The sequence below is a fragment of the Lemur catta genome, chromosome 12 (assembly GCF_020740605.2).
Source record: "Lemur catta isolate mLemCat1 chromosome 12, mLemCat1.pri, whole genome shotgun sequence".
In the NCBI taxonomy this organism is placed as follows: domain Eukaryota; kingdom Metazoa; phylum Chordata; class Mammalia; order Primates; family Lemuridae; genus Lemur; species Lemur catta.
In genome coordinates, this window is record NC_059139.1 from 89889944 (window position 1) to 89904899 (window position 14956).

General features: G+C 40.1%; 1 protein-coding gene across 1 annotated transcript in view; it reads left to right on the forward strand.

The window, feature by feature from the left end:
* LMNB1 (lamin B1) overlaps positions 1-14624 on the forward strand; it is a 49766-nt gene extending 35142 nt beyond the window's left edge. Inside the window, exons 8-11 of the mRNA XM_045566012.1 lie at positions 1981-2085; positions 5071-5190; positions 11079-11186; positions 13814-14624. Of these exons, the coding sequence (XP_045421968.1) occupies positions 1981-2085; positions 5071-5190; positions 11079-11186; positions 13814-13855 (375 nt within the window). The 3' untranslated portion in view covers positions 13856-14624. The remainder of the gene's footprint in view (positions 1-1980; positions 2086-5070; positions 5191-11078; positions 11187-13813) is intronic.
* The last annotated feature ends 332 nt before the right edge of the window (positions 14625-14956 follow it).

Below are 14956 nucleotides of genomic sequence, written 5' to 3' on the forward strand. Positions count from 1 at the left end.
TTTGAGACAGAGTCTCACTCTGTTGCCCGGGCTAGAGTGAGTGCCGTGGCATCAGCCTAGCTCACAGCAACCTCAGACTCCTGGGCTTAAGCGATCCTCCTGCCTCAGCCTCCCGAGTAGCTGGGACTACAGGCATGCGCCACCATGCCCGGCTAATTTTTTCTATATAGTTTTAGTTGTCCAGCTAATTTTTTTCTATTTTTAGTAGCGACGGGGTCTCGCTCTTGCTCAGGCTGGTCTCGAACTCTTGAGCTCAAATGATCCACCCGCCTCAGCCTCTCAGAGTGCTAGAATTACAGGCGTGAGCCTCTTGCTCTCTTAAATTCATGAAATAAGTAAAAATAGGAGGGGGAGCAAGAGGTGGTGCCGTTCGTGGTTTAAAGATTTTCTTCATTAACTCTTTCCAGAGTCAGAGCTTTTTTTCACAGATGTTTGTTTTGTCACACTGGTCTCTCCAAGGATGAATTATTACTACTCCCTGCTCTAGCTAGCTTTGTGAAAAAGTTGGAGTGATTGGATGAAAATGGTGGATATTCTTTTATAACTATTAGCTTAATAAAAGCTTTATGAAAGAAGGAAATATGAGCCCAAACTCAGTATATTAAGGGAGTATTTTTCTCTCCAGATGAGTGAATACTAATGATTTAACTTATGTCAAGAGTGGTATGAAGCCCTATCTTGATATAATCTGCTCCAAGTAAACAAAATACTCATAGCAGGGATTTCTGAAGTTTAGGGCTGGGGCTTGTAGGAGCTCAGTAGGGGTGGTGCTCCCTGGCTCAGCATCTTGGAGCTGGGGGCTGTGAAAGGGTGTGAGATGATGCTAGAGGAAGGCACGGTCTGGAGGTGTGTGTACCAAGGGACAGTAGGGTGGATGTCACTTCCTAAAGCATATTTTCAGGGTCTATCAAAAATTGTTTGTGAGAATTGCTCCTTTTCTCACTAAAGTTACTAAAACTATCTTGTGTGTAGCTGGGCGTGGTGGTGTGAGCCTGTACTCCCAGCTACCTGGAAGGCTGAGTTGGAAGGATCCCTTGAGCCCACGAGTTCAAGGTCAGCCTGGGCAACATCATGAGACAGGTTTTTTTGTTGTTATTTTTTTGTTTTGTTTTTGTTTTGTGTGTGTGTGTGTGTGTGTGTGTGTAAAAGACTATCTTGCACATGGGTAAATACATAATTTGAATGAGTCAAGGAGCACGAGCAATTTTGATACTAAAGAGAATAGGCTCTAAGGTCTCTCAGCCACAAGTTTAAAAGCTAAAGAACAGTAGCCTCTGTTGCTCCACTGTTGTAATTGTGTTTTTCAGAAGGCGGAGCAGCCAGGTATAAAGTGATTTGGAGCTGACTCTAAGCCTGGTTTATTCTTGTCCTTGAGTTCCAGATGGATATAAATTAGTGTAGGTAATTAGTTTAATGCCCTGCACCTTTCTTTAGATGCCTGGCAGCCTTGGGGCTTGAGTGCATAGCTCTCCCTAGGACTGGCTCCTTGCTGCACTGACCTGTTTTTGTGCCCCTTAGGCCTTATGGCGTAAGAGCTAAATGTGGGCAGAAGTGGACAGATGCAGAAGGAGACGGACAGATTTTCTTCCTTCTGTTTCTCAGCTTATGTGTCTATATTTTAAAAGCTTGAAGTAATCAAATGCTAGATGTTTATAATTGTGATTGTGGCAGTTAAATATGTTACAAATTTGAAAGACCCACCTGATCTAGCAGTGAATATGACAATTTAATTTGGTTCATACTCCTTCCAGTTTTGTCCTCTTTAAAATTAGTACCTTACTGATTAACTCCCTCATTGTTGAAGTTACTGTTTTGCCAAATGATAAAATCGTGTTTTCTTTTTATAATAGGAAAATATGAATCATGAGAAGATGACCATAAAATAGTCTGGTTTATCTGCCTATATGGACTCATTTATTCGATTATTCCATGACTTTCTTTATAATTGAAGTAACTTTGTTTATTTTGTTCTATGAATAGGATCAACCAATGGGAGGCTGGGAGATGATCAGAAAAATAGGAGACACATCAGTCAGTTACAAATATACCTCAAGATATGTGCTGAAGGCTGGCCAGACTGTTACGGTAAGTGAATTTAGTCATTTAATTTAACTTCATTGTCTTAACTAGCAGATAAAGTGATTCAGAAAACTTTTGGGCTTAAAGAGAAGCATTTTAGAAGTGGGCATTACAACATTTTTGACATTATTAGGGCATTATAATTGCTATAAAAGATTTTTAAAATTCTGTCCTGTTGAGAGTAGTGAAAGAATAGATTTTGAATTCTTTTTATCTTGTACATTCCAGTAGTTATAAAATAGCTGTGTCTTGAGTGATACATATGGCCCAGTGTCATTCAAGAGATAGTGCTTGACACAAACAACTTTAAGAAGTTAACACTGGCACATGCCTTAAGCAGTAACCTTCAGCCTTGGGTGGGCTTCAGAATCATCTGGGTAGTGTTTTGGTATGCAAGGCCCACCTCACCTAGCTCAGCTATATTTGGGGCTGGGGTAGGGGCCTATATTTTGAGCAAAAGTCCTTCGATGATAGGCACCCTTGTAAAGAGTCACTACTTTGAAACATCATAATTTAGGAAGTGTAACGTGTGGTTTTGCATAGCATCTAAGGTTCTAGATTCAGGGAAGGGCTCTGTATTGGTGTGTTTTGAAACACTACAGTTTTAATAGTTACTGAAATCTTATAGCTCCCTTTTTAGAGAAGTATATGCTCCATTGAGCAAACAAGAGTTCTTTGCTTTTACTTAGTAAGTAGATTTAGCAAACAATACAATATATTAATTTTGATATAGATTTTAAAGAAGTCACTATTTTCATCCCTAAAGAATATAGAGGTAACTGTTTCCTTCCTTTTTTGTATTCTTTTAAAAATACTAAGCACGTTTTAAATGTGTTTATAATTTTATGATTGATACAAACCTTACTTAATATGTACGATCAAAGGCTCAAACTGCAAGTTTGTACTTCTCTTAAAAAAGTGTATTCAGAGAGCTTGATACCATTTTGTGAAAAAATATCAGATGCTAATTTTATAATAATGAGTAAAAATGGAATCAACTATCTTAACTACACTATCCCTTCTTCTCTTTAGTAATTATTATAGTCAGAGAAAATTGCTCAGTCCCATTATGTGTCTTCTGGAAGCTGCATAATGTGGTAAAAAGAATCTGACATTTTAATTGAGAAGATTGAGATCTGAGTGTGCTCTCTCTGTAACGTGGCGTGGAGCCGTTATGCCAATCATTTGCTTTCTCCGCTGGGAGTGTTAGCTCCGGGACTCGATAGACGTAAATCCACAGGTCCAGGGGAAAACTGAATTGTCATATAAAATAATGTAATGTGTTTTGTTTCTTCAGCAGCTAGCATTAAATGTGATAAGAAGCTCTGTGGAACACAGTACTGATAAGTGATCTTTCTGTAAAATTGCAGAGGCAAAAGCAAAGATCAGTTTAAACCTCTAGAACAGCAGTATGAGAATAACATGTGTAATTTTAAATTTTCTCATAACTACATTAAAAGAAAGTAAAAAAGGAAGATGTGAAATTAATTTTAGAACTATATTTTATTTAACCCAGTATATTCCAAATGTAATTAATGGAATGTATATTCAACATGTAATCAATATAAACAAATGATTAGGTATTTTACATTCTTTTTTTCTAATTAAGTCTTTGAAATCTAGTGTGTATTTTACCTTACAATACAGCTCAATTTGGACTGGCCACATTTCAAGTGTTCAAAAACCACATTGTGTTGCTGTATTGAACACGACGGCCGTAAGTCATGTTTGTTGTAGGTTAAATTACCCAGCAAGGTTATTGACATTTTATGATTATTACTGTTAGCACTAAACCAACAATATGATTCCATATAGACTAGTGAGAAGTAGTGCTTGAAATTAGCAAACCACTAGCATTTCACATAGCCCGAGAGTCGGCCCAGATCCAGGTCTTTTTTCAGTTTCATCCCAGTAAATACCCCTTTCCATTTGTAATGCCGACTGTGGGTCTGGAAGCTTCAGGTGAGCGTCTAAAAAGTAAGGGCTCTCTCCTCATCAGTAATTTCATAAATTATTCTCTCTGTTTTAAATATACTGCCTTTTTCATCTCCAGGCTCCCTTTTGCAATCATAAAGTCCTTTATATTGTGTAACAATCTGTGGATTACGAACTTCACTACCTCTGTTTTCCTATGATCCTTGTAAAAGATCATGGCTGCGGTGTCCCTACAGCCGAGGACACTGAGGCTTGTAGAGGTGTAGTGGTTTGTCCAGGATTCAAACCTAGGTTTTCAGACTGCTAAGTTTTCTCCTCTCTACCCATTCTTTTCTGCCAATAGATACATAAAAAATAAGGCAGAATTTCCAGGCTGAGAAGAGAAATGTAATTATTTCTTTTATTTGTTCTATTTCAATAGCAGTTATATTTTCTCTTGAACAGTGGGTGATTTAGCCATTTCTGGCGTTGTTTTCGGACCATAATTGCAGACACTCCGGGGTATTTTGACACAGTCTCTGGTTGTACACATACCAGTTTCCATAGGAATATCCTAGGTAGGCTGTGTGCTACAGAAGGTCTCCTCAATTCCTGCTGTAGGCAGCTGGGGGACAGCAGGGCGGGGTCAGAATGCTCTGACACAGAAGGAATAGCTCTGACGCTAAGGCTGCTCTTCGCTGAGTGAGCCAGCCCCTGTACGTGGGTAATTACTTGCTCTTCACAGCAATCCCACCTATGATAGGCACCGTTTCTGCCCTGTTCATGGATGATGAAAGTTAAGTAACTTGCTCAAGGTCAGCTGGCGTGTAGGAGAGCTAGGATGTGAGTGTGGCAGCTTCACTTCAGGGCCCTGTGTATCATCATCTTCATTTATCAGTTGGGGAAGCCGAGCTTTGTGAGTTCTCTTGGCCACACAGCTAGTTAATGTAAAACTCTGAAGCTAAGGCCTAGTTCTCAGACTTTTGGAATCCAGTGTTTTAAGTCTCTTCTTTTTGCGGACATTGGCATGCTGGAGAGCTGGGTTCTGGGTGTACTGATGACCTTTCTTTTTTCCAGATTTGGGCTGCAAATGCCGGTGTCACCGCCAGTCCTCCCACCGACCTCATCTGGAAGAACCAGAACTCTTGGGGCACTGGTGAAGATGTGAAGGTTATCTTAAGAAATTCTCAGGGAGAGGTATGGCCATTTCCTCAGTACCACCACAATGTTAGTTTCACCTGAAGGTTCACCATGGAAGCATGATCTCTTTTCAAAAGTCAAATTGAAATGTGAAGTACCTGATCACTTACATCAGACCAAGGCTGCTAAGCAAATTGAACTAAAGCTATCTTTAAATTTGAGGAATAAATAGGAGTGTATCACAGAGCACTCGTCATTAGCACAGGCTCCAGAGTCAGATTGTCTGTGTCCAGTGTCTTCCTCTGCTGCACACTGACTGGCTGTGTCACTTTGGACAAGTAACTTCACCTCTCTTAGTTTTCCCCTTTAAAAGTGGATATTAGTGAGATAGTATAAATGAGATAATATTAATAAGACAATCCTTAGGAAACACCTGAAACAGTATCTGGCATAGTATATTTATCTAGTAAACGCTTATGTTATTAACCTTGCCAGCTCTCAGAGTGTGCATGAAACTGAGTTTGAAGATTGCTTGGTGTGTATGTTTTCAACATGTCAGTCTTACGAATTCTTGTCTAAGAGCTTTACCTCCCCGCACTACCATGTAAAGACACCACACACCGTCAATATTAGCCTTCCTGATAAAGCAGCTAAAGCGTGCTTTGAAGCCAGTAAAGCCATGGTTTCATCCCTGTCTTTCCCTTGTAACCAACTTATCTGGGTGCCGCACAGAACATCACTGAGCCTCTGTGGAATTTAAGAGTCCTTCTTTGGTGCTGTTGCCATAGGCATGTTAATGGAGCTTTCTCGGTGAGTGAACAGAGTAAAGAAAAATCAGGTTGTTGTGTGGATTGTAGGGAACAAAAACAGGCAGAGGTAAAGCAACCGAGGAAGGTAACTTAGACTGAGATGGTTCTCTAGGGAGAAGAGAAGGGAACTGGCTGCAGAGACATTTTGGAGGTCGACTTCGTAGGCTGTATGAACAGGGCGAATGTGAGGGTGAGAGAGAGATGACAGTTGTTGACCCCTGGCTTGTTTGCTTGGGACGCTGGATGGTCCTGGTGCCAGTTACTGAGGAAGCTGCAGGAGGAACAACAGGCTTAATGGGGAGAAGGGTTGGAAGGGAATCAAGAGACCTCTTCTGGCCATGTTAAGTCTGAGATGCCAGTTAGGTATCCAAGCGAATGAAGATGGCTAGAGGCTGTTGGAATATTTACTTGAAGCCTAGAGATGTTTGGGAGGCTTCATGGCATAGATGGTATTTAAAGTTATGGGACTGGCTGACCAGAAAGAGTTTGTCAGTAGAGAAGAGTTCAGAATTGAGCTAGAAAATGTTGACATTGGGAATAAGTTACAGCAAAGAAGGTAGGAGGTGCAGCCAGTGAGGCAGGAGGAAAACAGTGAGTGTGGTGTCAGGAAAACCAAGAGAGGAAAGTGTCTGTGAAGGAGGGGAGTGGTCAGCAGCTCCAACCACAGTGTCCCCTTTGAGGTTCCTTCTCTACTCCCGTAGTGCCAGCGGCAGACCTTACCCACACAGTGCTTGTCGGCTTGTCCTTGCTTGCTAGAAGCAGCACGCTGAGGGCAGGAGTCTGTTCCGGATGTTGCTGCAATTGTGCCTGGCACATAACAGGCAGTAAGCATTTGCTGGATAATTTTTTTCTTTTTAATCAGACATGGACCTTCACTTAAGTTCAGAGAAATAAAGTAACAACAGCATTTATTATGGGAGTCTGGGGTGTTCACATACAAAGTCCTGGTCCTGGCCGTCTTCCCATCCATCCCTCTTGCAAACATCTGTTGTTTAGACTACTCTCTATAAGGAATTCATTGTCTGCTGAATGAGGGGTGCCCTTGATCTCAGATGGAGATTGAAAATGAACCAGCATCTGATGTTTTCACTGTAGACCTTAGTACAATTGCGTGAGATTGATTTTTGGGTGCATCTGGGGAATTCACTTCCAAATACCTGCTAGGTTCTCTGGGTACAGTGTAGTTTACAAATACCTTCCAGACTTAAGGTGCTGGCTCTTCCTCCCGTGGTGTGTGCTGAAGCTCTTGCTCACTTCCTGTCCTCAGCACTTTGGAATCCTACCCAGCTGTCGTGGGTGCTGCCGCCCAAGTGCTGAAATTAATTGCAACTCCTATGCTGGTAGACCCTCCTGATGTCTGAAATTGGCAGAATACATGTCTCTCGTAAAACACTGTTAAGATTAGTGATCTCTGGCTCACGCCTGTAATCCTAGCACTCTGGGAGGCCGAGGTGGGGGGATCTCTTGAGCTCAGGAGTTTGAGACCAATCTGAGCAAGAGTGAGACCCTATCTCTATTAAAAATAGAAAAATTTGCTGGGCATTGTGGTGTGCACCTATAGTCTCAGCTACTTGGGAGGCTGAGGCAGGAGGATTGCTTGCGCCCAGGAGTTGGAGGTTGTAGTGAGCTACAGTAACACCACTGCACTCTACTCAGGGTGACAGTGAGACTCTGTCTCAAAAAAAAAAGATTGGTGATCTCAGATTGACAAGCATTGTTATAAGGAGTATATGGCAGATTAAAGAGACTTCTTTGTGAGCCATAGAACATAGTCACCATTTTTTCCTGTGTGAAAATGTGTTCCAGGTAAGAAACAATCTTCCAGGAGTGTATTTGGAATGTAGCAGCAGGTTTAAAAGCACACAAAATAAGATGATATAAACAAAGTCGATACCATGTCATGGGCTGTCTGAAGGCGGTCTTGCCGATGACATAACTGAGCATAGCTTCCCTTCGTAACTCAAACACTGAATATTAGATCATTTGGTTGGGTAGTTTTTCTATTTTAACAAACTTCTATTGCCTTCTGCTTGCTAGGCTTTGTTTTAAGTGAGTTGTATCAGAAATGAGGAAAGGAAGTATTAGGAATATGGTTCTTACTTCTGTGATCATTAGACAAATACTTTTGGCTTTTATTCATTCAATTCTGTAAGACTATATTTGTTTATTGGTAGGTACCAGATCATATTAGCAATAATCTATAAACTCTACCATAAAGACCACTTCTCAATAAGAGTGTAGGTAATTGGCTTAAGTCACTTTAATTTTTTTTGTAGCCTTTCTTCTCGCTGGGGCATTGGAATTGTCAGAAAACCCAATTTAAGCTGGCTTAGAAAAAATGGTAATTCTTTGGGTTCATGTAATCAAAAATTCAGAGAGTAGGCTTTATCCAGTGGCTGAGGGTGTCCCCAAAGATCCCATCTGTTGTCTCTCCTCCCTGGGTCGCCTCCCTTGGGAATGCAGGGGAGGGGGGAGCATTGGCCAGCTGCTCTCAGTGGGAGCTGGTCATTCCTGTGTGCTTTTTGCACTTTTTGTGGGAAAGCGCAACTTCCCCTGTGAAGTCCACATCCTGGGCTTTGTTTGTCTCTGTTATACCAGCTTGCGTCATGTGCCCAGCTCAGACCAGTTCTTGGTGTCAGGAGGATGGAGTTAGAGCTGGAGTCCTCTCCTGTCCACAGCTCGAGTACACTGGGCTGCGTGTGACATGTGTGTGCTACCTGGGGGATGAGGGTCCAGGGAAAACTGGGGGCCCTTACCTAGGCATGAGGGAAGAGATAGGTGCTGAGTGGTTAGAAACAGCAACTATCACCATGGCAAAATAAGATGTTTTTCTATGAGGGAAATAAAAAATAAAGCAGTTCCTCCAAACCTTCCAGAATATAGATGTAACTCAAACTGTTGTTCATGTAAATGATTATGTATATAGAGATGTAACATATAATGTATAAATAATTGACTCCATCAATAAAAAATCACCCTGGTTGGTAGCATTTGCTGATTTTCTGACTTGACACGGAGTTGTGCAGAGGTGAGCGCTGTCCGCAGGTGCCGGCCGGCTTCAGTGTGCTGCCGAGTGGATCAGTGCACGTCCGTGCACCGAGCCTTCGAGCAGGGGAGCAGGGGCACACCAGCAGTGTGTTCTCTACACACCAGCAATGTGTTCTCTACACGCCAGCAGTGTGTTCTCTACACACCAGCAGTGTGTTCTCTACACGCCAGCAGTTTGTTCTCTACACGCCAGCAACGTGTTCTCTACACGCCAGCAGTGTGTTCTCTACACGCCAGCAGTGTGTTCTGTGTAGAGAGAGTCAGACCTGTTACGTGAGAACGTTGATGTGTACCTTTCAGGATACTTAATTACGGTTGGGTACCTTGCTAAGGGGAGTTGGTTGCAGGGTGGGATAAAAGCATTTCTCTATTAGCATCTTGATTAATAACATTTTCCTGGGTCTAAACTTCCCAATAACTTTTTGGTTCTAAGTTGTTGTTTGTTTTTACTACTTTTCTATGTAGATTTTTAGACATTGTTTAAATGCTGTGTCATTTTCTATATAGGCTTTCTGCATTAGATTAATTGGGTTTTAAATGTTTTCAAATGAAAAGTGCTTAACAATAGGCCTACATTAGAAGTAGTTCTGTTGAAGTAATTCATAATTAATGAATTTGGGCAAGTTGCTGTTTACCAGGCTTCTCACTGAAGCTAACGGCCCTAAGTTACATCACGAGCCTGAGCGCCCGTGTTTGCGTATGGGGTGTGTGCGCTGCCCAGAGCTGCTGGGAGCTGGGTGTGAGAATTCTGCAACAGAACGTTTTCTTTGACTCCTTTTTCATTTTAAGATGAGTTGAGAAAAGCTGGGTACACTCAAGGCTTTTTGAGATTTTTTTTCTGTTTCATATGCTGCTATCTCCTAGACCTAGTTGCTATCTTGGTTCAAAGCATTGCAAATGATCTAAGCAATTAATGTGCTTTTGCATTATTACTAATTTGGTTAAAACAGACTGATACTTGTGAAATGGCTGTTTGCGTTTATAAATATAGACTGATTTCACAGAATTGAAGTTACTGGCTAATTGAAGGACTGAAAATAGCCCATCTTTCCTGGTCCTGCAATAATAATCAAGTCCCTACAAAATACTGTTCTACTACATCACTCCATTTACAAAATATATCCTTGGGCATATTTAAAATTGAAGTCTCATTTCTATGGCACTGGGTTTTGGTTTTCTTTTCTGCCATTTTAAACTAGCTGGGCTATGTTAGGTAAGCTTTCACTGAAGTAATCTTAGTGTCTTCCTCTGTGAAGTTATCTTTCTTGAGTGACCTTAGGACAGGGTATAGAATAACATTATATGCTCTGCAGCACTCTCGAGGACACACTCATTTACTTGCTGCCGTATCATCAGGTTAGCCTTGGGCTTAAATAAGAACACTGCTGCATTTGTGCCAAGGCAGAATTTTCTACAGGAAAGTAATCTGTACTTGAGCCTTTTAGTAGGAAATGGAAATAGTTTCTTTCTGCAAGGCCTCTACCGAATGATAGGAGATGTATTTCTGCACAGAATACATTGGAACCTCACTAATGTGTTATCAGTAAATAGGGCTCATCTGTCTTGATTCCATTTCATTCAAGAGGAACCAGTTGCTGAAGGAATGAAAGGAGCGTCTCCTTCTCATCTCACTCATCAGGTAGCTCTTCTGCCGCCCTGTTCCCTGAGGTTACAGCGCTGGCTTTCAGCTTCATTGTCTTCAGCATTTATTTAACACCTTCTCTTCGCTGGCAGCTAAGATGTTTAAGGTGAATTCATGTTGCATTTTATAAAGAATTTAGTATGCCAAATCATTTGCAGAATTCTTAGTAACAGAAAGGGATTAAAAAGCAGCGGAAATTTCTCAGCAGGTATTTCAAATTGGACACCAGTAGCTCCCCTGCAGGGACTATTGAAAGGTCTAAGAACTGCTACTAATTATACAGAAATTCCAGTTCACTAACAAAAGTTACTGATGGAATGACTTTTTTTTTCTTTTTAAATAATAAAACAGGGATGCTGGTTCTTAAGCAAAGATTCCTCTCACCTGCAGCTTTTGTGATTTTAAGTATGGTTTTTAACTTAAAATTAAATTGCCGTTATTTTTAGGAGGTTGCTCAAAGAAGTACAGTCTTTAAAACAACCATACCTGAAGAGGAAGAGGAGGAGGAAGAAGCAGCTGGAGTGGTTGTTGAAGAAGAACTTTTTCACCAGCAGGTATTACTTTAATATGTTTATTTTTACAGAATTACATGAAAAACCAATAGTATGGTTTGTTCCCCCTCCCGACCCCATTGCTTGATGAACCAGAGCAGTTATCTACTAACTAGGGTTTGTACTTCCTAAAGGGGTATTCAAGGTAATACTTTAAAGTCCTGGAAAAATATGTTAGCCCTTCTTTTTTAATTTTAATTTTTTTATTCTATCAGATTTCAGTTTTGTCTTTTGTCTTCTAATGCATGTAATACGTTATGGTAGGACATGCATATACTAATAAATAGGCATATGTGTATTAGATCACATGCCCCAAAACTTATTTACTCTGTAGGGTTCTGTGATTAAAAAGTTTAGATCACGAAATTAGAAGAAATACCTACATATAAACTAAAAAAAAAACAAAGTAATATTCAACTTCAATATGAAATGAAATTCTTGCTATATTAAGTTCCTAATCATTATCTAATTGCAGGATGGATTTTAGCTGATGCTTGGACATTTGAGAGCCCTTGAAATAAAGAAACTCCAAATTTCATTTTAATTATAATTAAATTGGAGTTATTAATAACTAATGAGCCCTCAATTTATATTCTCAAGCTGTTTGAGTCTGATCATTAATCAAAATTCCTGCCCTTATCCTGATAGGGCTTTGTCTCCATGTCTCCAGATTTATAATTTTAAATTTGCTTTGCTTCATTAGTCCCAGTCCTACTCTAATAAACATTCTTCTAGGTGTTTAGCCCCTAGGGTTGAGAAGGGTTATATGAGGTAGAATGAATTTTTTACCTGGATGTTTTCTCATACATTTTGGAGCAATATTTAAGAACAGTTGTTTTACACTTGGCTTTAACAAGAAACAAGCGCAAGATCCATTTCCTGCCCTTAATGGGAAACATCATAATGACTAGAAGTAAAATAACAATGGAAGAGGATCTCTCAAGGTGCCAGACAAGTGGCTCAGAACATGAGATAACAGGGCAGATGCTGGAGAAGGCTGTCCAGGCCACCAGAGTAGTTGAGAACTCTTGGAAGGGATGCTTGTTCAGTATTTTGAAGGATGGGAAGTTATTTGGGTATTAGAGAGAGGTCAGATGATGGTGTTTTGAGGGTGTTTGCATTATCTATATTGCTACATTTACAGACTACCCTACAACTTAGAGGCTTCAAACAGTGATTTCTGACTTCCCATGATTCTGTGGTTTAACTGAGCTCAGCTGGGCAGTTCTGCTCCACATGGTGGAGACTGAACTCAGTTCCGTTGAGCTGGGGGTTTGGCTGGGGCTGGAATATCCTCCAGGTCTCTTTCCATGTGGCTTGTCATAATTTAGTAGGTTAGCCCTAGCTTTTTTACAACATGGCAGTTGGCTAAGAGGCTAGGTGGAGGGCACCAGGTCTCTTAAAGGCCAGCCCAGAACTGGCACAGTGTCCTATCTACCACATTCACTTAGGCTAAGTCATAAGGCCCGCCCAGATTCCAGGTGAGGGTAGTCTCTCCATCTCTTGCGGGGAGGAGTGGCAAGGGATTTATGATGATCTGTAAGTCACTACAGAGAATGTGGCAAGACTTTAGCACCAAGTATATCTGTCCATCCAGTTGTTTTTGTAGGGTTTATGTTAGAGATAATGAAGTTGAAAGATTGGTGTTAAACTGACTGGAATGCCTCGGCATGTAGCTTCTGCACAATTTGGAGCAAAGGAGAAATTCAGACACATATTTTAGAAAATCACTGTGCAAACTGAATCAGGGGGATTAATTCTAGAAGGAGATTGCAGAGACATTGAGGGAGTATATAAGTGGAGATTTATTAAGGCTTAACGACTAACTTGCAGGTGAGGGAAGAAAAAAGATGTCAGAGATGTGTGTGAGGTTTTTAGCTGTGTGATCCTAGAAAATAATGATATCAAGGTTTAACAGAGGAAAGATGGAAGGGCAGAACAGGTGTTTTGACTTCATATTCGAGGGTGAATGCTATGGCCTTTTGCATTGATTAGAAGTTTTTTGGTGACCTCCAAGAAACTAGTTTGAGTTCAATCAGTGGTGAGTCACAAGCCATATTATGAGGTTTTAAGGAATGAATGGGTGATAAAGATATGGCTAGAGCAGCCATGTTGAGTTCACATTTGAGGACAAATCCAGTGCAGATCCCCCCGGCTGTGGAGGTCCAGTATCCAGCAAGCCGTATTCTCCGATGCGGTTATTCAAATGCAGTTCACTGACCTGTTTCCCAAGTTATCGAAGGAGGTTATTGAAGGGTGGTTTTCAACTTCAGCCACATATTAGAATTACTTTAAAATGATATATAGATAGATACCCTTCCCCAGTTAAATGAGAAATTCTCATTTAATTGATGTAGGGATCTAGAACAGAATTTTTTTGTTTTTTTAAACTCTTCAAGATCTGAATGTGCAGCCAGAGTTGAGAATCACTGTTCTGGAATTTGTTGGAGTATTCTAGGAAAGAAGTCCATAAGAGAACATTAAAAAGGATAAGTGAGAAATGATAAGGGCCCATTTGAAGTTAGGTAATACAGATGGGTAGTATCCATATAGTTAAAGATTTCATCTCATTTTAGAAAACTGTGATCCGTTTGTTTAGCACTAATTTTTTCTTCTGTTTTCCTCATTAGGGAGCCTCAAGAGCATCCAATAGAAGTTGTGCAATTATGTAAACTTCTCAAATCAACTGTCTTCCTCAAAATAAAGAAGTATGGTAATCCTTACCTATATACAGTGCAGAGCCTTCTCAGAAGCACAGAATATTTTTATATTTCCTTTATGTGAATTTTTAAGCTGCGAATCTGATGGCCTTAATTTCCTTTTTGACACTGAAAGTTTTGTAAAAGAAATCATGTCCATAAACTTTGTTGCAAGATGTGAATTATTGACACTGAACTGTGTACTGTTTGGAAAGGATTCCTCAATTTTTTGACATTTTTTTTGTACGTGCGGGTTTTTTTTTTTCTTTTTTAATTTCTTATGAGAAGGGTGGGGAGGGTAAATAAACCACTGTGTGTCTCGGTGTAATTTGAAGATTGCTCCATCTATATTAGCAATCTGCTCTTGATTATTCTCTGCTATATATAATGGTGCTGTGAGGGAGGGGGGAAGCATTTTTCAATATATTGAACTTTTGTACTGAATTTTTTTGTAATAAGCAATCAAGGTTACAAATTTTTTTTAAATGGAAAAGAAATTTTGTAAGAAGGCAATATTAACCTAATCATCATGTAAGCACTCTGGATGAAGGATTCCACAAAACTTTGTTTTATGGTTACTTCTCTTAGATTCTTAATTCATGAGGGCAGTGTGGGGGGAGGGAAGCTGGGGGGAGGGAAGGGTTTCGCTATTAAAATGCATTAGTTTGTGTTTTTTAAGATAGTGTAACTTGCTTAAATTTCTTATGTGACATTAACAAATAAAAAGCTGTTTTAATATTAATCTGCTGTCCTTTTTAAACTTTTCAAGAATAGATTTTGAGGAGAAAAGTATTGTTTCTGTTTTGCTTTTGATAAAAAATGCCTTGTTTGAACTGGATTTTTCTTTAAGGCTTTGACAGTTGAAGGAGAGGAACACAAATAAGGTATTTGGGGTCTTTCAGTACTCTATTATCATTAACAGCAACAGTACTAATAATAATAAAAACAGTAATAATGGCTCATGTTTTTGAGCCAGACAGCATAGCATGCTCAGTGCTTTATTACATTTTTTAGCTTATTAAAAATAAGGCCTTTCAGAATCTCTTTAGGAAAACCAAATAGGGACAGTCTTCG